The following is a 23,315-nucleotide window of genomic DNA, read 5'->3' as shown; positions in this document are numbered from 1 at the left end:
CACCCCACTCACCACTTCCCTCTCACACCCCACTCACCACTCTCTCACACCCCACTCACCACTCTCACACCCCACTCACCACCTCCTCTCACACCCCACTCTGCCACCTCTCGACACCATCTCAGACCTCACCACCACCTCCTCTCGACACTTCCATCTCACACCCCACTCTCACCTCCCTCTCACACCCCACTCGCCACCTCCCTCTCACACCCATCTCAACACCTCCTCTCACTTTCCTCTCGACTCCTCCCTCTCACACCACTGACACCTCGCTCTCACATCCCACTTACCTCCTCTCACACCTCCCTCTCACCCTCTCACATCTTCTGACAACACACACACACACACACACACACACACACACACACACACACACACACACACACACACACACTTCTCAGCTGGCAGGGAAAATATAGATCCACTTTTTTCCTCCCACATTATTTCTTTCCGGCCTGCTATTTTTCTCCCCTAATCCATACATTTTTTCCTCTGTACAATTTGTCCTTGAGAGTTATGTATTTTTTCCCTAGTCATACATTTATTTCCCTGGTGTATTTTTTTTCCTGCATTATTTTTTTCTTGGTATATTGTTCCCTAGACAGACATTATTTCATCGACTTTTTTCCCTTAAGGGTTATGTCATTTTTTCCCGAGTCATATTTTTTTCTGCTTTCCCTTTACAGCAACAGTGGTCGTTACAGTGCCAACCTAATTACAACTACCATGATGACGTCAGAGTGCCAAGCCTATAATGAGGTTAGAGTGCCAGGCTTATTACACCTAATATGATGACGTCAGAGTGCCAGGCTTATAATGACATCAGAGTGCCAGGTTTTTGCTGACGTCAGAGTGCCAGGCTTATAATGACATCAGAGTGCCAGGTTTTTGATGACGTCAGAGTGCCAGGCTTATAATGACATCAGAGTGCCAGGTTTTTGATGACGTCAGAGTGCCAGGCTTATAATGACATCAGAGTGCCAGGTTTTTATGACGTCAGAGTGCCAGGTGCTGTAGGTGCCGGTGACTTACAAACTACTTAATTACTAACAAGATGCTGTGAGGAAGCCTGGGGCAAGACAGTGCCAACCTGAGTAACAATCTTCTTTTGCTTATGACCCTTTATATTACGGGGCGTTTCTGTGTTGTTGTTGTTGTTGGTGTGACCTGATTGTTATTGTTGTTGTTGTTGTGTTTGTGACCTGATTGTTGTTGTTGTTGTTGTTGTTGTGTTTGTGACCTGATTGTTGTTGTTGTTGCTGTTTTTGTTGTAACTAAGCTGTTGTTTTGTCATCTTTATTGATATTTTAATTGTTGCTGTTATTGTCTTTGTGTAATCCAATTGTCGTTCTTGTGTTTGTGTAACATAAACAATCATACACATACAAAGCCACAACAAACAAACACACACACACATACATACAAGCCCACATAAACATACACAAACAAACATAATGGCACTTGACCCGACCCTGTAACACCCACCATACACCACCTACCATACACCACCTACCATACACCATACACCTACCATACACTATACACCTACCATACACCACCACCTACCATACACCACCCACCAATACACCACCCACCATACACCACCTACCATACACCATACACCTACCATACACCATACACCTACCATACACCACCTACCATACACCACCCACCACACCACCTACCATACACCACCTACCACACACCACATACACCTACCATACACCACCCACCATACACCACCTACCATACACCACCTACCATACACCACCTACCATACAATCACATACACTCACCATAATAACTATACAACCTACCATACACCATACACCTACCATACACCACCCACCATACACCACCCACCATACACCACCCACCATACACCACCCACCATACACCACACACCTACCATACACCACCCACCATACACCACCCACCACACCACCCACCATACACCACCCACCATACACCATACACCCACCATACACCACCCACCATACACCCACCATACACCACCCACCATACACCACCCACCATACACACCACCTACCATACAACATACACCTACCATACACCACCCACCATACACCATACACCTACCATACAACACCCACCATACACCATACACCTACCATACACTACCTACCATACACCACCCACCACTACACCACCTACCATACACCACCTACCATACACTATACACCTACCATACACCACCTACCATACACCCACCATACACCACCCACCATACACCACCATACACCTACCATACACCACCCACCATACACCACCCACCACACACCACCTACCACACACCACCCACCATACACCATACACCTACCATACACCACCTACCATACAAACACCTACCATACACCACCTACCATACACCCACCATACACCACCTACTATACACCACCCACCATACACCACCTACCATACACCATACACCTACCATACACCACCTACCATACACCCACCATACACCACCTACATACACCACCCACCATACACCACCTACCATACACCACACACCTACCATACACCACCTACCACACACCCACCATACACCACCTACCATACACCACCCAATTACACACTACCTACCATACACCATACACCTACCATACACCCACCATACACCATACACCTACTATACACCACCCACCATACACCATACACACCTACCATACATCACCTACTATACACCACCCACTATACACCACCTACCATACACCACCTACCATACACCATACACCTACCATACACCACCCACCATACACACCACCCACCACCCACACCACCACCATACACCACCCATACACCCTCCACACCACCCCATACACCACCCACCATACCACCTACCACCCACACCACCTACCATCACCACCACCATACACCACCCACCATACACCACCACCATACACCACCTACCATACACCCACCATACACCACCACCATACACCACCTACCACACCACCTACCATACACCACCTACCACACCACCACCACCATACACCACCTACCATACACCACCCACCATACCACCACCATGCACCACCTACCACCACACCACCTACCACCACACACCACCCACCATACACCACCCTACCATACACCACCCACCATACCACCACCTACCACACACCACCCACCATACACCACCCACCATCACCACCATACACCACCATACACCACCACCATACCACCACCATACACCACCTACCATACACCTACCATACACCACCTACCACACACCACCTACCATACACCACCTACCATACACCATCCTACCATACACCCATACACCACCCTACCACACCACCTACCATACACCACCACCATACACCCACCATACACCACCACCACTCACCACCACCATACACCACCCACCATACACCATACACCACACCACCATACACCACCATACACCACCCACCATACACCCACCACCCACCACCCACCACCACCACCCACCATACACCACCACCCCACACCACCTACCACCCACCTACCCCACCACCATACACCACCCCACCACCACCATACACCACCCACCATACACCACCACCATACACCACCCACCATACACCACCCACCACCTACCATACACCACCACCCCACACCACCTACCACCACCCACCATACACCACCTACCCACCACCTACCACACCACCTACCATACACCACCCACCATACACCACCTCACCACCATACACCACCCACCATACACCACCATACACCACCACCATACACCACCCTCACACCACCTCCATACACCACCTACCATACACCATACACCCACACCACCATACACCACCTCCACCACCTACTATACACACCACCATACACCACCTACCACACACCACCTACACACCACCACACCACACACACCCACCATACACCACCTACCACACACCACCTACCACACACCACCTACCATACCACCCATACACCACCACCATACACCACCTACCATACACCACCTACCATCACCATACACACCCACCATACACCACCCACCATCACACCTACCCCACACCACCCACCATCACCTACCATACACCACCACCATACACCACCCACCATACACCACCTACCACACACCTACCATACACCACACCACCATACACCACCCACCATACACCACCTACCATACACCACCACCACACCACCTCACACCACCCACCATACACCACCTACCATACACCTCACACCACCATACACCACCACCATACACCACCTACCCACCCCATACACCACCTACCACACCACCCACATACACCACCACCATACACCACCTACCCCACCTACCATACACCACCACACATACACCACCACCATACACCACCTACCACACACCACCCACCATACACCACCTCATACACACCACACACCTACCATACACCCACCATACACCACCCACCATACACCACCCAAATTACACCACCATACACCACCCACCATACACCACCCACCATACACCACCCACCATACACCACCCACCATACACCACCCACCATACACCACCCACCCATACACCACCTACCATACACCACCACCATACACCACCCACCATACACCACCCACCATACACCACCCACCATACACCACCCACCATACACCACCCACCATACACCACCCACCATACACCACCCACCATACACCACCCCACTATACACCACCCACCATACACCACCCAACATACACCACCTACCATACCACCCACCATACACCACCCACCATACACCACCCACCATACACCACCCACCATACACCACCCACCACACCACCCACCACATACACCACCCACCATACACCACCCACCATACACCACCCACCATACACCACCCACCATACACCACCCACCACACCACCCACCATACACCACCCACCATACACCACCTACCATACACCACCCACTCATACACCACCCACCATACACCACCCACCATACACCACCCACCATACACCACCCACCATACACCACCCACTATACACCACCTACCATACACCACCCACCTCATACACCACCACCATACACCACCCACCACACCACCCCACCACACCACCCACCATACACCACCCACCATACACCACCCACCATACACCACCCACCATACACCACCTACCATACACCACCCACCATACACCACCTACCTACACCACCCACCATACACCACCCACCATACACCACCCACCATACACCACCCACCATACACCACCCACCACACCACCCACCATACACCACCCACCATACACCACCCACCATACACCACCCATACACCACCCACCATACACCACCCACCATACACCACCACCACTACACCACCCACCACACCACCCACCATACACCACCCACCATACACCACCCACCATACACCACCCAACCATACACCACCCACCATACACCACCCACCATACACCACCCACCATACACCACCCACCACACCACCTACCATACACCACCCACCATACACCACCCACCATACACCACCCACCATACACCACCCACCATACACCACCCACCATACACCACCCACCATACACCACCCACCATACACCACCTAACATACACCACCCACCATACACCACCCACCATACACCACCCACCACCCACCACCACCACCCACCATACACCACCACCATACCCACCCACCATACACCACCCACCATACACCACCTACCACACCACCCACCATACACCACCCACCATACACCACCCACCATCACACCACCCACCATACACCACCCACCATACACCACCCACCATACAACCACCACCATACACCACCCACCATACACCACCTACCATACACCACCCACCATACACCACCCACCATACACCACCCACCATACACCCACCCACCACACCACCCACCACACCACCCACCATACACCACCCACCATACACCACCCACCATACACCACCCACCATACACCACCCACCATACACCACCACCATACACCACCCACCATACACCACCTACCATACACCACCCACCATACACCACCCACCATACACCACCCACCATACACCACCCACCATACACCACCCACCACACCACCCACCATACACCACCTACCATACACCACCCACCATACACCACCCACCATACACCACCCACCATACACCACCACCCACCCACCCATACACCACCCACCATACACCACCCACCACACCACCCACCATACACACCACCCACCATACACCACCCACCATACACCACCCACCATACACCACCACCCACCATACACCACCCACCATACACCACCCACCATACACCACCCACCATACACCACCCACCATACACCACCCACCATACACCACCTCAATACACCACCTACCATACACCACCCACCATACACCACCCACCATACACCACCCACCATACACCACCCACCATACACCACCCACCATACACCACCCACCATACACCACCCACCATACACCACCCACCATACACCACCCACCATACACCACCCACCATACACCACCCACCATACACCACCCACCATACACCACCCACCATACACCACCCACCATACACCACCCACCACACCACCCACCATACACCACCCACCATACACCACCTACCATACACCACCCACCATACACCACCCACCATACACCACCCACCATACACCACCTACCATACACCACCCACCATACACCACCTACCATACACCACCTACCATACACCACCACCATACACCACCCACCATACACCACCCACCATACACCACCCACCATACACCACCCACTACACCACCCACCATACACCACCCACCATACACCACCCACCATACACCACCCACCATACACCACCCACCACACCACCCACCATACACCACCCACCATACACCACCCACCAACCACCCCACCACACACCACCCACCACACACCACAACAACCCACCACAACCAACCAACCACACACCCCAACCACACAACCACCCACCACACCCCACCCACCACACACCAACCCACCACCACAACCAACCAACCACACACCCCCACCCACCACACAACACACCCACCCACAACCAACCAACCACACAACCAACCCCACAACCCAACCATACCAACCACCCACCACACACCACCCACCACACACCACCACACACCACCCACCCACACACCACCCACCACACCACCACCCACCACAACCAACCCACCATAACAACCACACAACCAACCCACCACACAACCAACCACAACAACCAACCAACCACAACCAACCAACCACACAACCAACCCACCACACAACCAACCACCCCACAACAACCCAACCAACCACAACAACCCAACCATACCAACCAACCCACAACAACCAACCAACCACACAACCCAACCAACCCAACCAACCAACCCAACCCCAACAACCCCCACCAACCAACCAACCACACACCAACCACCAACCAACCAACCACAACAACCACAACAACCCAACAACCAACCCACCACACACCCAACCACAACCAACCCAACCACACACCCACCACACACCAACCCTCCACACCACCCACCACACAACCCACCCACAACCCACCACAACCCCAACCACACCCCAACCAACCAATCCACCACACAACCACACAACCCCACCACAACCCCAACCACAACAACCCAACCAACCAACCAACCAACCAACCACAACAACTCAACCAACCTAACCAACCAACCAACCAACCCCAACCACAACCAACCCAAATCACACAACCAACCAACCACAACAACCCAACCACACAACCAACCAACCACACCAACCAACCACACACCAACCAACCACACAACCACCCACCACACCATACAACCCAACCACACCACCCACAACCACCCACCACACCACCCACCACACACCACCCACCACACCACCCACCATAACCACCCACCACACAACCAAACAACCACAACAACCACCCACACACAACCCCACCAACCACCCACCACACAACCACCCACCACACAACCACCCACCACACACAACCACCCACCACACAACTACACACCCACCACAACCACCCACCACAATAACCCAACCACACAATCAACCCAACCCAAACAACCAACCACAACCAACCAACTACAACAACACCCACCACACAACCACACCCACCACACAACCAACCAACCACACAACCAACCAACCATACAACCAACCAACCACACACCAACCAACCATAACAACCAACCCACCACACACCACCCACCACACCAACCAACTACCACACAACCACCCACCATACACCACCCACCACACCACACCCACCAACCACACACCAACCAACCCCACACAACCAACACACCCCACCCAACACAACCAACCACAATAACCACCCACCATAACCAAACCCACCCACAAAACCAACACAAACAACCCACCATACCACCACCCAACAACACCATACAACCACACCACCATACACCAACCACAACAACCAACCAACCACACAACCAACCAACCACACCAACCCACCACACACCCACCACACCACCCACCATAACCCAACTATACACCACCCACCACACCAACCACACACCCACCATACACCACCACCATACACCACACACACCATACACCACCTACCACACACCCACCACACACCACCCAACCACACAACCCACCCACCACACACCACCCACCACACACCACACAACCCACCACACACCCCCACCCACCACACACCCACCACACAACCAACCACACACCACCACACACCCACCACACCACACAACCCACCACACACAACCAACCACACCAACTAACCACAACTAACCAACCAACCACCAACCCACAACCCACCACACCCACCACACCACACCAACCCACCATACACCACCCACCATACACCACCCACCACACACCACCACATACACCATACACCTACCATACACCACCTACCATACACCACCCACCATACACCACCCACCACATACACCATACACCATACACCTACCACACCACCCACCATACACCATTACACCACCTACCATACACCTCTACACCATACACTTCTCTTAGGGGTCGGCAAAGAACAATTATACCCAGGATGCCTCCCAGCCCGCAATAGTCAAAGTTTAGGCCAGACCTAGCCAAAGTTTAGCCCAGACCTAGTCAAAGTTTAGGCCAGACCTAGCCAAAGTTTAGGTCGTTGGCCGTCGTTCCAGCCCTTCAATCCACGTTCAGGTCCCCGCCAACTTTCCCTACTTCTGCCCTATTTTCTTCCCATCTGAGGCGGACGAACGGAACGGAACGGAACGGGGGAGGGGAGGGTGAGGAGTTTTTTTGGGGTGATTTTAGTTCTTTCTTTCTCTTTCTTTTTTTCTTTCTCTCTCTACTACTCACCTATCTCTCCTCACTCCCCCATCTCTCACTTCCCCATCCTCACTCCCTATCTCTCCCTCACCCCCCTATCTCACTCTCCTCATTGGTGCCAAATTTTAAAATAATTTCCTCAAATCTATATATTGATTTTTATTCCCTCCTCACCTTACCCTCACCTGTTACCTACTATGTGTCTGTGTCTGTCTGTGGTCTGTCTGTGTTGTCTATTTGTCTGTGTCTGTCTGTGTATGTCTGTATAACCAAATCCCAACTCCCGAATCCGATCCCGACACCTGAACCTGACTCCTGATACCCCGAACCCGACTCCCATACCCCGAACCCGACTCCCGATACCCCGAACCCGACTCCCGACACCCCGAACCCTCAGTACATAATACAATAACTGCATCATAATTATAACACAACAATAAATCAGGAATTGGTTTTTTTTTTATTATACAACACTATACACATTAGTTAGGGCTATACATAACACCAACACACATATATATACATAAACTATACATATTTCAGGTGTATACATATGTCTCTCCACACACACACACACACACACCTGAATTATCACCTGTGGGTAATAAATAGCTCTTAATTAATGTGTATATTATTAGTTATTATAAAATTTCAGGTGTATGTGTTGTGTGTGTTAAGTGTTCAGGTCTGTCTGTCTGTCTGTCTGTCTGTGTGTCTGTGTGTCTGTCTGTCTGTCTGTGTGTCTGTCTGTCTGTCTGTCTGTGTCTGTCTGTCTGTGTGTCTGTCTGTGTCTGTGTGTGTGTGTCTGTCTGTGTGTCTGTCTGTGTGTCGTTGTCTGTCTGTTGTCGTCTGCTGTGTGTGTCTGTCTGTGTGTCTGTGTGTCTGTCTGTCTGTCTGTGTCTGTCTGTCTGTGTCTGTCTGTGTGTCCATTAGTTTATTTTATTCGATCATTATTCATTTTATTTATTATTTTATCTAGTTATTTCTTCTCACCCTTTCATCTCCTCCTCCTCCCTTCTTTCTCTCACTTCCCCAGTTCCCGCTCCTCTTCCTTTCCTCCTCCTCCTTCCTCCCGTCACCCCCTCCTCTTCTATACCTCACTTCCTTCTTCCTCCTCTACATCTCATCCTCCTCCTCCTCCTCCTCCCGCCCCTTAGGATGTGAGGCAGGGCAGCGTGCGGTGTGAGGCAGGTGTGGTGAGTGTGAGGCAGGGCAGTGTGCGGTGTGAGGCAGGGTGTGGTGTGAGTGTGAGGCAGGGCAGTGTGAGGCAGGGCAGTGTGCGGTGGAGGCAAGGTGTGGTGCGAGGAGGAAGGCAGGCAGGGCAGTGTGCGTGAGGTGTGTGGTGTGAGTGTGAGGCAGGGCAGCGTGCGGTATGAGGCAGGGCTGGCGGGTGACTGAGCCGCGCGACGCACACTTCATCTTTAATACATTTGCACCGAAATTGAAATGAAGTGTTGGAACGATATGAAATTCAGAATTATTTCCCCGCCAGCCATTTTCGCTGTCTTTTTCGTGTTCATAATATTTTATTTTTATCTTTTATTTTTTAATATATATATAGTCCAACATGTGTAGTGGATGCCGGGGCGTTTTATTTACGCGAAGAAAAACTGACATATTTCTACATCACATAAAAAAAAATCTTGGCCGCCAGCTGGAACAAGAATTCCTCCGGATATTACCAAAGTCTTTTAAAATGGGTTTTATTATTCAGTTAGTGTAAAAATAAAACAATAAAAGAATAATTAATTAATTTTAGTATTTCTATTACCGTACATTACCAGAGAGACAACACCAGTACCATCAACACCAAAATCAAATGAGAGCTTTTTTTTTCACTAATATAGATTCTCAATTTGCAATCAGTGACGCAACATATTCTAAAATTTACTAAACTCAATTGTAGCTATTTTTTCTGCTGTTGTCATTTATGGAGATAAAGTTATTCCACACACACACACACACACACACACACACACACACACACACACACACACACACACACACACACACACTTACTGTACTGGGCGGGCGATAAACACTGCAGTACTTATGACGTCACATGCATCAATAAACTACAACATCGTTAATTAAGATGGTCATTGTGACGTAATCAATATACTATCATTCCCAGCATTTATCATACAGTATATACACAACTATGACGTAATCAATTAGGACAAAACGATTATAAAATCATCAATGTAAACAAACCGTGACGTCACCACTACTACGAAGAGTGACGTCACCAGTATAAACAAAGAGTGACGTCAACAGGTCTGTAAACACCTAACAACCACTACAACTACAACAAACAACAACAAATAACAATAAACAACAACAAAATAGAGTAAAGATGATAATGAAAGAATAGATAAAATTAATAACAAAAATAAAAATGAATAAATGAGAAAATTAAAATATTAAAAAATAAAATAAATTAAAATATGCACAAAAAGTTACTTAAATATTGACCAACCAATCTATGATCTTTCACCACACACACACACACACACACACACACACACACATATATACAGTACACACAATCTATCATAATGTTGTCTCAATTAGTCAAAGGATTAATATTTATCCATACACTGTATTAATTGCATATACAGTATACCATGTATTAAAACATACAGTATTTACATATATTTCTAAATACTGTATATATTTCACATCTATATACATTTCCACACATACACATTTTACATACACATTTCCACACATACACATTTTACATACACATTTCCACACATACACATTTTACATACACATTTCCACACATACATTTTACATACACATTTCCACACATACACATTTTACATACACATTTCCACACATACACATTTTACATACACATTTCCACACATCTACGTCAAATCGCTTTTTTTTTCATTTGGTTGTTTCAATGTGGTTAGCAAGTGGTTGATTACATTAATTACCCCCTAACAGTTTTCTCTCGTGGCTCCGTTTTCTTTCATCTTGATTTAATTTCCCGTTTTCCAATATATTTCGTTATTTATTTATTTTTTTTTACTCACTATTTCGTTATTGTTATTTTTCGTTATTGAGGTTTGGCTTTTGTTCTTTGTTGATTAAGTTACTTTGTTATTTTATTGGTTTAAACGGAAATGAGACTGTATGTATGTATGTATGTATGTATGTATGTTTGTATGTATTTTTTATGTATGTTCATATCTATCAATCAATCTATTTAACATTGCAGTCATACATGTTCACACACGCACATACAGCCATACACGTTCACGCACTAACATACACAGTCATGTACGCCAGACAGTCATACACAAACATGTATACGTGTAACAAGGGTGTATTGATACACAAGGGCAACACGACTGCACAGGATCATACAACGCATATACGAGTGCGGCGCTCAGTCTTGCATGAGGCATCGATCATACACAGACATACAACGGGTGTGTAACAAGTCTACTGAAATAATACAAGACTCTACACACGCATACATATCGTTCATGAGGCAGCTACTGAGGCGACACACACACACACACACACACACACACACACACACACACACACACACACCCTGTATTACTTACTTGTCTTTGAGGAGGTATCGGTCGGCGTCTTTCTTGATACAGACGCCCTTGAAACTGATGCTGTCTTCATTAATAGTAACTGGGCCTTCGAATCCCGAGTGAAACCAGCCGTCATGCCATAACGGGGGTAGTGTGCACTCTGAAGGGGAAGAGAGAGAGAGAGAGAGTTAGATGTGTAGGGGTGATGATAGGAGGTTAGTGAGAGGTCTATGAGAGGGAGAGAGAAGTTTCCAAACCCCCGTACTTAAATAATGAAGAAAATAGATCCACCAATCACAAACACCATTACAGACAGCCTTCCTATTCACCAGGTAAAATTAACATTAAGAGAGCCAAGGTAGGGGTTAATGCATCTTTGGCTGACTGTACCTAAATGGCGTATCAAGTGCCGGATTCGATAAGCCGGACTACCGATAAACCGGACTTAAGATATGCCGGACTACAGATAAGCCGGACTACCAGATAAGCTGGACTCTCGATATGCCGGACTATAGATATGCCGGACTATTGACATGCCGGACTTCAACATGCGGACTACAGATAAGCTGGACTATCGATATGCCGGATTCTCGATAAGCCAGACTATCGATAAGCCGGACTACCGATAATCTGGACTATCGATAAGCCGGGGGAGGAGGAGAGCTATGAAAAGTTTGTGGGGGAAAAAGACACAGACAGTACACATGTGACAATATAATGTTAAAATGGTTAAAAAATAAACAAATAAGATAACAACAACACTAATAATAATAATAACAACAACAACAACAATAATAATCACACATTGAAATACACAAAAAATTAACAAAACAAAAAACAGAAAATATAATCAGGAAATGTATAGAACACAAATGGGAAATAATTTACAGTGAAGGAAAAAAACTCAATTTGTTTTGATCGTCCAGCTGATCCGAAGACAGGTTGCCACCTAGTCACTTACTGGATGGGAAGAGATGCCCGCTGACCAATCACTGAACAGGAGGAGTTGCCAGCTAGCCAATTACTGGGCAGAATGAGTATTACCAGTTAGCTAATTACTGGACAATACAAATGTTGCCAACTAGACAATTACTAGACAGAACGAATGATATCAGATATGTGTGTGTGTGTGTGTGTGTGTGTGTGTGTGTGTGTGTGTGTGTGTGTGTGTGTGTGTGTGATTTGAGTATATAATTCACCTCTCATACAATCGCTGCCGTGATTGGGTGATTTGGAATAGGTGAATAGCCAATACCATATCATACAAGAAACCCAAGTCTTTACGTGATTGGTTGTGTTACTGTGGTTTTGATTGGAGAAGATTCAATCACCAACCAATCACAATAGTCAATGGCATAAGGGAATAGCGAATCATATTATTATCATCATCATCATCATCATCATCATCATCATCATCATTACTACATTATTTCACCACTCAACATCACAGTTTATATTCTGCAAGTCATGATGACACTGCAAAAAATAAATAAATCTCTTTGAATGAAAATAAATAACCTTTTTTTTATGTGATTGCAATAACAGTTGAGGCGGGCAGTGTATTGATGACCCTGTGCTGGTCTGTAATTAGTGGTCATTGTGGGTGAATGATACGTAATTATACAGCGTTATGACTACTGGATACTGGTATTAGTGCATATTATTGTTATTGTTATTATTATTATTATTACTGTTTATTGTTGTTATTATTATTGTGACTATTGTTATTGTTATTATTATTATTATTATTAATATTATTATTATTATTATTATTATTATTGTTAATGTTATTATCATTATTATTATTATTATTATTATTATTATTATTATTATTATTATTATTTATTTATTTTATTATTATTTATTTGTTGTTGTTGTTGTTGTTGTTGTTGTTTTTATTATTAAAAATATCAGACGATGTATTTACCTGTCTGTCTCTATAATCTATCTATCTATGTCTATCCTTCTATCTATCTATCTATCTAGTCTTGCAAAAAATAATAATATTAAAAAGAATTTACGTATGAAATAAATAAGATAAAAATCAATAAAAATTAACACAATAAAAAAAATAAGCAAATATAAAAGTAAAAAAGTAAAAAAAATAAAATAAAATTATTCATCTAAAAAAATCATAAGAAATAAAACGATTAAAATAAGTAAACTAAAAAAAAATAAAGCGATAGAGAGTAAAGATGATGATTGGTGTGGATGGTGAGAGACAGTAATAAAGATGGAGATAGAGGGCAGGGGATGATGAAATAGAGACGGGGATAAAAAGATAGAGAGACAGAGACAATAATAAAGAGATGAGAGAGAGAGACAGTAAGAGAGATAAAGACAGTAATAAAGAGATAGAGAGACAGAGAGATGGTAATAAAGGGAGATGAGAGAGACAGTAAGAGAGATAAAGACAGTAATAAAGAGAGAGATGGGGAGACAGAGATAGTAATAAAGGGAGATGAGAGACAGTAAAGAGATAGAGCAGTAATAAAGAGAGATAGAGACAGAGATAGTAATAAAGGAGATAAAGCAGTAAGAGAGATAAAGACAGTAATAAAGAGAGATAGAGACAGAGATAGTAATAAAGGGAGATGAAGACAGTAGAGAGATAAGACAGTAATAAGAGATGAAGACAGAGATAGTAATAAAGGGAGATGAAGAGACAGTAAGAGATAAAAGACAGTAATAAAGAGATGAGAGACAGAGATAGTAATAAAGGGAGATAGAGACAGTAGAGAGATAAGACAGTAATAAAAGAGATAGAGACAGAGAGATAGTAATAAAGGGAGATGAGAGACAGTAAGAGAGATAGACAGTAATAAAGAGAGATAGAGAGACAGAGATAGTAATAAAGGGAGATAGAGAGACAGTAAGAGAGATAAAGACAGTAATAAAGAGAGATAGAGACAGAGATAGTAATAAAGGGAGATAGAGAGAGACAGTAAGAGATAAAGACAGTAATAAAGAGAGATAGAGAGACAGGAATGGTAATAAAGGGAGATAGAGACAGTAAGAGAGATAAAGACAGTAATAAAGAGATAGAGAGAGACAGAGATAGTAATAAAGGAGATAGAGACAGTAAGAGATAAGAGAAGTAATAAAGAGATATAGAGACAGAGATAGTAATAAAGGAGATGAGAGCAGTAAGAGAGATAAAGACAGTAATAAAAGAGATCGAGAGACAGAGATAGTAATAAGGGAGATGAGAGAGACAGTAAGAGAGATAAAGACAGTAATAAAGAGAGATAGAGAGACAGAGATAGTAATAAAGGGAGATAGAGAGACAGTAAAGAGATAAAGACAGTAATAAAGAGAGATAGAGACAGAGAGATGAAAATAAAGGGAGATAGAGAGGCAGTAAGAGAGATAGAGACAGGGATAGTAATAAAGGAGATAGAGACAGTAAGGAGAGATAAAGACAGTAATAAGAGATGAGAGACAGAGATAGTATAGGAGATAGAGACAGTAAGAGAGATAAAGACAGTAATAAGAGAGATAGAGAGACAGAGATAGTAATAAAGGATGAAGACAGTAAGAGATAAAGACAGTAATAAAGAGATAGAGACAGAGATAGTAATAGGGAGATAGAGAGACAGTAAGAGATAAAGACAGTAATAAAGAGAGATAGAGACAGAGATAGTAATAAAGGGAGATGAGAGACAGTAAAGAGATAAGACAGTAATAAAGAGAGATAGAGACAGAGAGATAGTAATAAAGGGAGATAGAGAGACAGTAAGAGAGATGAGACAGAGATAATAAAGGGAGATAGAGACAGTAAGAGATAAAGACAGTAATAAAGAGATAGAGAGAGATAGTAATAAGGAGATAGAGACAGTAAGAGAGATAAAGACAGTAATAAGAGATAGAGACAGAGATAGTAATAAGGGAGATAGAGGCAGTAAGAATAAAGACAGTAAAAGAGAGATAGAGACAGAGATAGTAATAAAGGAATAGAGACTAAGAGATAAAGACAGTAATAAGAGATAGAGACAGTAAGAGATAGAGACAGAGAGATAGTAATAAAGGCGGGGTGAACGGTATTGATTTTTACAGTCAGCGTCCGGGTGTCTCTCTGTCATGCGGCTGCCAGATTCATCTCTTAAATATTTTAAAAAACTATAATCAATGAAGCAGTGAAAAAATCCATCTATCAGTATAAGTCGATTATTGACCAATCAGGTAAGGTCCTAGCCAATCAGAGAAAATCCACACCAATCAGATTACTTCAGTCTGCCATTAAATTACCTTACCATCAGTTGTTTGTGTAATGGTGGGTAATTATATATGTGCACACACACACACACTCTCTCTCTCTCTCTCTCTTTTATTCCAGCTCCATATATGCGTTACCTGATTATCTGACGTCACCACCGAATATCCACCCCGTGCTAGGTCCTATCTCACTGGGACCTGGTGAGTGCAGCAGGCGTCACCCCTCCCCAGAGAGAGAGAGAGAGAGAGAGAGAGAAGAGAGAGAGAGAGAGAGAGAGAGGAGAGAGAGAGTTTGTTGTGTCGACATATTTTCTATCTCTGGTGAAAATAAAATATAGGAGCGACTTTGACTGACACACACACACACACACACACACACACACACACACACACACACACAGAGGGAGACTAACTGAAAAACCACAGACAGAAGATAGACATAGATAGACAAGCAGACAGACAGACAGACAGACAGACAGACGGTAGATAGGGCATGTACACAAGAGACCTAACCTATCCTAACACACTTTTCGAAAAAAAATATTAATTAATCTTTGTTTTGATTCGTCTTAACAATATTTCAAACTTATAATATTCAACTTGTTAGCTAATCACTTCTCTCCGTCTTGCATGTTTATATATTTCATGTCTACATCATCAATTATTTTCCGCCTTTCTATTGGCCCATCGATCATGAGGTCATCAGGCATTCACGGTATATCTATTGGCCATTTTTGATGTTATCACCCTGTTCACGCTCGCTATTGGCTCAATGGCGAACGCTATTATTCAGCTCTTCGCTATTGGTTCATCGATCATGAGGTCACAGGTCCAGGAATACTGTATATTGGGTATTTCAACCACACTGACGTACGGTTGTCTTCAATTCATTAACAACTACGTCATCACCCACGTACAGTCGTTTATTGGTTCTTGTATGACGTCATCCCCCTTGCTAGTCTCCTATTGGTTCTTGCATGACGTCATCTCCCATCGATACAGCCCAATTGGTTCTTGCATGACGCCATCTCCCATCAATAGATTCCAATTAGTTCTTACATGAAGTCATAAGTCTCCCCTTAACTCCTATTGGCTCTTTTTTTTCAATATGGATGTCTCTAAAAAAAATCTATGGTTCCTATCTCTTGACGTCATGACTCATCCTTCACTCCCCTCCACCACAGAGAAAGAGAGAGAGAGAGAGAGAGAGAAGGAATCTCCAGGAACGAAACAAAATAAGAAAAAAGAGGAAGGAAACCCAACATGGCGGCAGTCATAAAAGAAAATTTCCAATTGGTAAATAATGGTTGATTTTATGAAGCGTCGGCTATTGTTGGAACCGCGCCCACTTTCTGATTGGCTGGTTCAGAGGTGATGACGTAGCCGGTGTTGCCATCTTAAGGTTGCCAAAGACTATTTTTATTGCTATTTATTTCTCAAGTCTTCTAGTATATAAATAGAAAAGGTAAATAGAGAGATTTATCTTTCACGTATAAAAGTTAAGTTATCTGTCTACCTCCCACAGCTATCCATACAGCTATTTAACGTATATAAAATGTTAGCTTGAGTCATGACATCATAGCAGGAACGGTTCATGATGTCACAACAGGTCAGTGTCTTCCGCTGCACCCAACTGTGTTTACATTTAGGGGTGACGTCACGGTGGCGTAATCGATCTTAGACCCGGGTTACACTCGAGTAATCAAATATTAAATAATAAATTCAATTCTCGATTATTTCAAGATTATTCATTGGTTATCGAGTCATTCATATTATTCTAAATTATTAATATTCCCATTTTCTGAGATATTTTAACGTTGTTTGTTTTCTGTTTAATGTTATGTAAACCTGAAATATTGAATGTGGTAAGGTTGCTCGGGGTGACAGGATGTAATCAAAACAGACAGACAGACAGACAGACAGACAGACAGACAGAGACAGACAGACTTACTTTTCCACCTGTTCTTACTGATATGAATAAATACTAAGGTTAACAGACAATGGCAAGTATATTAACACAGGTTTAGTTCAGCCTCCCCACCTCCCAAAAGAAACCGACCCAGCCCTCCCCCAAAAAATAGACCCCATACCCAAATACTTAGGCCCATCACCAAAAATAGACACCTTAAAAATAGCCCCAACAAACCTCCCTTAAAAATAGCCCCAACAAACCTCCCTTAAAAATAGCCCCAACAAACCTCCCTTAAAAATAGCCCCAACAAACCTCCTTAAAATAGCCCCAAATAAACACCTTAAAATAGCCCCAAAATAGACTCCTTAAAATAGCCCCCAAAAATAGACTCCCTTAAAAATAGCCCCAAAATAGCGAGCTTCCCGCAACGGTTACTTGGTGTCAATTTCCTGGATTAAGAGTCGCTGTGTATGTGTGTGTGTGTGTGTGTGTGTGTGTGTGTGTGTGTGTGTGTGTGTGTGTGTGTGTGTGTGTGTGTGTGTGTGTGTGTGTGTGTGTGTTTGTTTACATTGAGTATCCATGTACATATTTATATATGGGTACACAGACCCTACATGTGTACAGAGCCCAACATGTGTACAGAAACCCTCATGTACACAGTCTCTACATGTGAACACAATCTCGCCAAAGACACACAAATTACCCCGAAACTGAGAGACAGTAGAGGGTGAGAGACAGTAGAGGGTGAGAGACAGTAGAGAGTGAGAGACAGTAGAGGGTGAGAGACAGTAGAGAGTGAGAGACAGTAGAGGGTGAGAGACAGTAGAGGGTGAGAGACAGTAGGAGTGAGAGACAGTAGAGGGTTAGAGACAGTAGAGGGTGAGAGACAGTAGAGAGTGAGAGACAGTAGAGGGTTAGAGACAGAGGGTGAGAGACAGTAGAGGGTGAGAGACAGTAGAGAGTGAGAGACAGTAGAGGGTTAGGAGACAGTAGAGGTGAGAGACAGTAGAGGGTTAGAGACAGTAGAGAGGAGAGACAGTAGGGTGAGACAGTAGAGGGTGAGACAGTAGGAGAATGAAAGACAGTAGAGAGGAGAGACAGTAGAGGGTGAGAGACAGAGGGGGAGAGACAGTAGAGGGTGAGAGACAGTAGAGGTGAGAGACAGTAGAGGTGAGAGACAGTAGAGGGTGAGAGACAGTAGAGAGTGAGAGACAGTAGAGAGTGAGAGACAGTAGAGGGTGAGACAGTAGAGGGGTGAGAGACAGTAGAGGGTGAGACAGTAGAGGGTGAGAGACAGTAGAAGAGACAGTAGAGGGTGAGAGACAGTAGAGGGTGAGAGACAGTAGAGGGTGAGAGACAGTAGAGGTTAGAGACAGTAGCGGTGAGAGACAGTAGAGGGTGAGAGACACTTACTGGAGGTTGAGAGAGACAGCATAGAGAACGCCTTCAAGAGATAGTATGACACACACACACACACACACACACACACACACACACACACACACACACACAGCCTGCGGGGTACTGTCTCCAGTACAACCTCCCCCGCCCCTCCTCCTTTCACCCACCACCCTCCCTACCCTCCCTCTCACCCTCTCCCTACCCCTCTCCTCACCTCCCTCACCCCTCCTGGGCTCCACTATTCAAAAGGGCTGGTTGATGTAAAGGAGGGCGAGAGTTCCCTATAGGACTAAGGGACCCTCCTCCCTTATAGCCAGGTAAATAACACCTCAATGCCTCCTCCCCACCACACCTCCCCATCACCACACCCTTCCCCATCACCACACCCTCCCCATCACCACACCCTCCCCATCACCACACCCCTCTCCATCACCACACCCTCCCCATCACCACACCCTCCCCCATCACCACACCTCCTCCCATCACCACACCCCTCCCCATCACCACACCCCCCATCACCACACCACCTCCCCATCACCACACCCTCCCCCATCACCACACCTCCCCATCACCACACCCTCCCCACACCACACCCTTCCCATCACCACACTCCCTCCCCATCACCACACTCTCCTCCCCATCACCACACCCTCCATCACCACATCTCCTCCACCACACCCTCCCCATCTCCACACCCCTTCCCCCATCACCACACCCCTCCCCATCACCACACCCTCCCCATCACCACACCCCTCACCACCCCCTCCCCATCACCACACTCTCTCTCCCCATCACCACACCCTCCCCATCACCACACCCCTTCCCCATCACCACACCTCCCTCCCCATCACCACACACCCCCTCCCCACCACACCCTTCCCCATCACCACACTCTCCCTCCCCATCACCACACCCCCTCCCATCACCACACACCCCTTCCCCATCACCACACCCTCCCCACTACACCCCTTCCCCATCACCACACTCCTCCTCATCACCACACCCTCCCCATCACCACACCCCTTCCCCATCACCACACCCCCTCCGCATCACCACACCCCCTCCCCATCACCACACCCTCCGCATCACCACACCCCTCTCCCCATCACCACACCCCTCCCCATCACCAAACCCTCCCCCATCACCACCCCCTCCGCATCACCACACCCTCCCCATCACCACACCCCTTCCCCATCACCACACCCTCCCCATCACCACACCCTCCCCCATCACCACACCCCTCCCCATCACCACACCCCTTCCCATCACCACACCTCCCATCACCACACACCCTTCCCCATCACCACACCCCCTCCCACAAACCCTCCCCATCACCACACCCTTCCCCATCACCACACCCTCCCATCACCACACCCCTTCCCCATCACCACCCCTCCCCATCACCACACCCCCCCCCATCACCACACCCCTTCCCCATCACCACACCCCTCCCATCACCACACCCCTTTCCCATCACACACCCTCCCCACACACCCCCTCCCCCATCACACACCCTCCCCATCACACACCCCCTCCCCACGGGTCGGTAGATGAGCCAGGTAAGTAGGAGAAGGGGTAGATGGAGACAGTTGACACAGGTACACAACATAAACAAACAAACACTACAACAATGACAACAACACACAGGGAGAGAAGGGGGGAGGGGAGGGGTGAGGGAGGGGTGAGGAGGGGTGAGGGAGGGGAAGGAAGGAAGGGAGGGGGGGAAGGGTCATGTTCTCACTAGCCCAAAGTTAAAGAGGATCCTCTTAGGGACAGGGGGAAAGGGAAGGGGGAGGATGGGGAGGGGAGAGGGGGATGCGAAACCTGGTGGTCCTGCTGCCGCTATGACTACTGCACCACCCAGCCACTGTGCAACTGCAGAAGGGGGAGGAGGGAGGATGCAGGATTTGAGGAAGGAGAGATAGAATGGTGGTACTCTGCCGTTCTAGTAGTAGTAGTGTGCTAGTAGTAATAGTAGTAGTTTGTATTAATAGTGATAGTAGTAGAGCTAGTAGAAGGAAGTAACTCCCCCCCAAACACGCCTGGTGGTTGTGGGGAACACAACAGCTTTAAAGCGAGGCGCGCCTAGCTGGGCATGGTGGACACGCGCGCCCCTCCCACGCCACCACGTCTTACACCCACACCACCACGTCTTACACCCACACCACCACGTCTTACACCCACACCACCACGTCTTACACCCACACCACCAGTCTTACATCCACAACACCACGTCTACACCCACACCACCACGTCTTACACCCACACCACCACGTTCTACACCCACGCCACCACACCTACACCCACACCACCACGTCTTACACCCACACCACCACGTCTACACCCACAACACCACGTCTTACACCCACACCACCACGTCTTACACCCACACACCACGTCTTACACCCACGCCACCACCTTCACCCACACCACCACGTCTTACACCCACACCACCACACCCACCCACAACACCACGTCTTACACCCACACCACCACGTCTTACAACCACACCACCACGTCTTACACCCACACCACCACACCCCAACCCCCACACACCACCACACACCCCACACCCCACACCACCACACCCCACCCCACACCACACCACACCCCACACCCACACCACCACACCCCACCCCACACCACCACACCCCACCCCACACCACCACACCCCCTACACCCACACCACCACACCCTACCCCACACCACCACACCCCTACACCCACACCACCACACCCTACACCCACACCACCACACCCTACACCCAAACCACCACACCCCTACACCCACACCACCACACCCCCACCCACACCACCACACCCCATCCCCCACACCACCACTCCTCACCCACACCACCACACCCCACCACACCACCACACCCCACCCCACACCACCACAC

At 47.0% G+C, this 23,315-nt stretch overlaps 1 protein-coding gene across 1 annotated transcript in view; it reads right to left on the bottom strand.

The window, feature by feature from the left end:
- Nucleotides 1-23,315, bottom strand: part of LOC121876751 — a 73,219-nt gene that overhangs the window by 26,896 nt on the left and 23,008 nt on the right. Inside the window, exon 3 of the mRNA XM_042382122.1 lies at nucleotides 12,910-13,048. Within this exon, the coding sequence (XP_042238056.1) occupies nucleotides 12,910-13,048 (139 nt within the window). The remainder of the gene's footprint in view (nucleotides 1-12,909; nucleotides 13,049-23,315) is intronic.

Source organism: Homarus americanus, unplaced genomic scaffold (genome assembly GCF_018991925.1).
Source record: "Homarus americanus isolate GMGI-L3 unplaced genomic scaffold, GMGI_Hamer_2.0 scaffold50281, whole genome shotgun sequence".
NCBI lineage: Eukaryota > Metazoa > Arthropoda > Malacostraca > Decapoda > Nephropidae > Homarus > Homarus americanus.
Note: the sequence above shows the minus strand (reverse complement) of the source record. Positions and strands in the feature narration are given on the sequence as shown.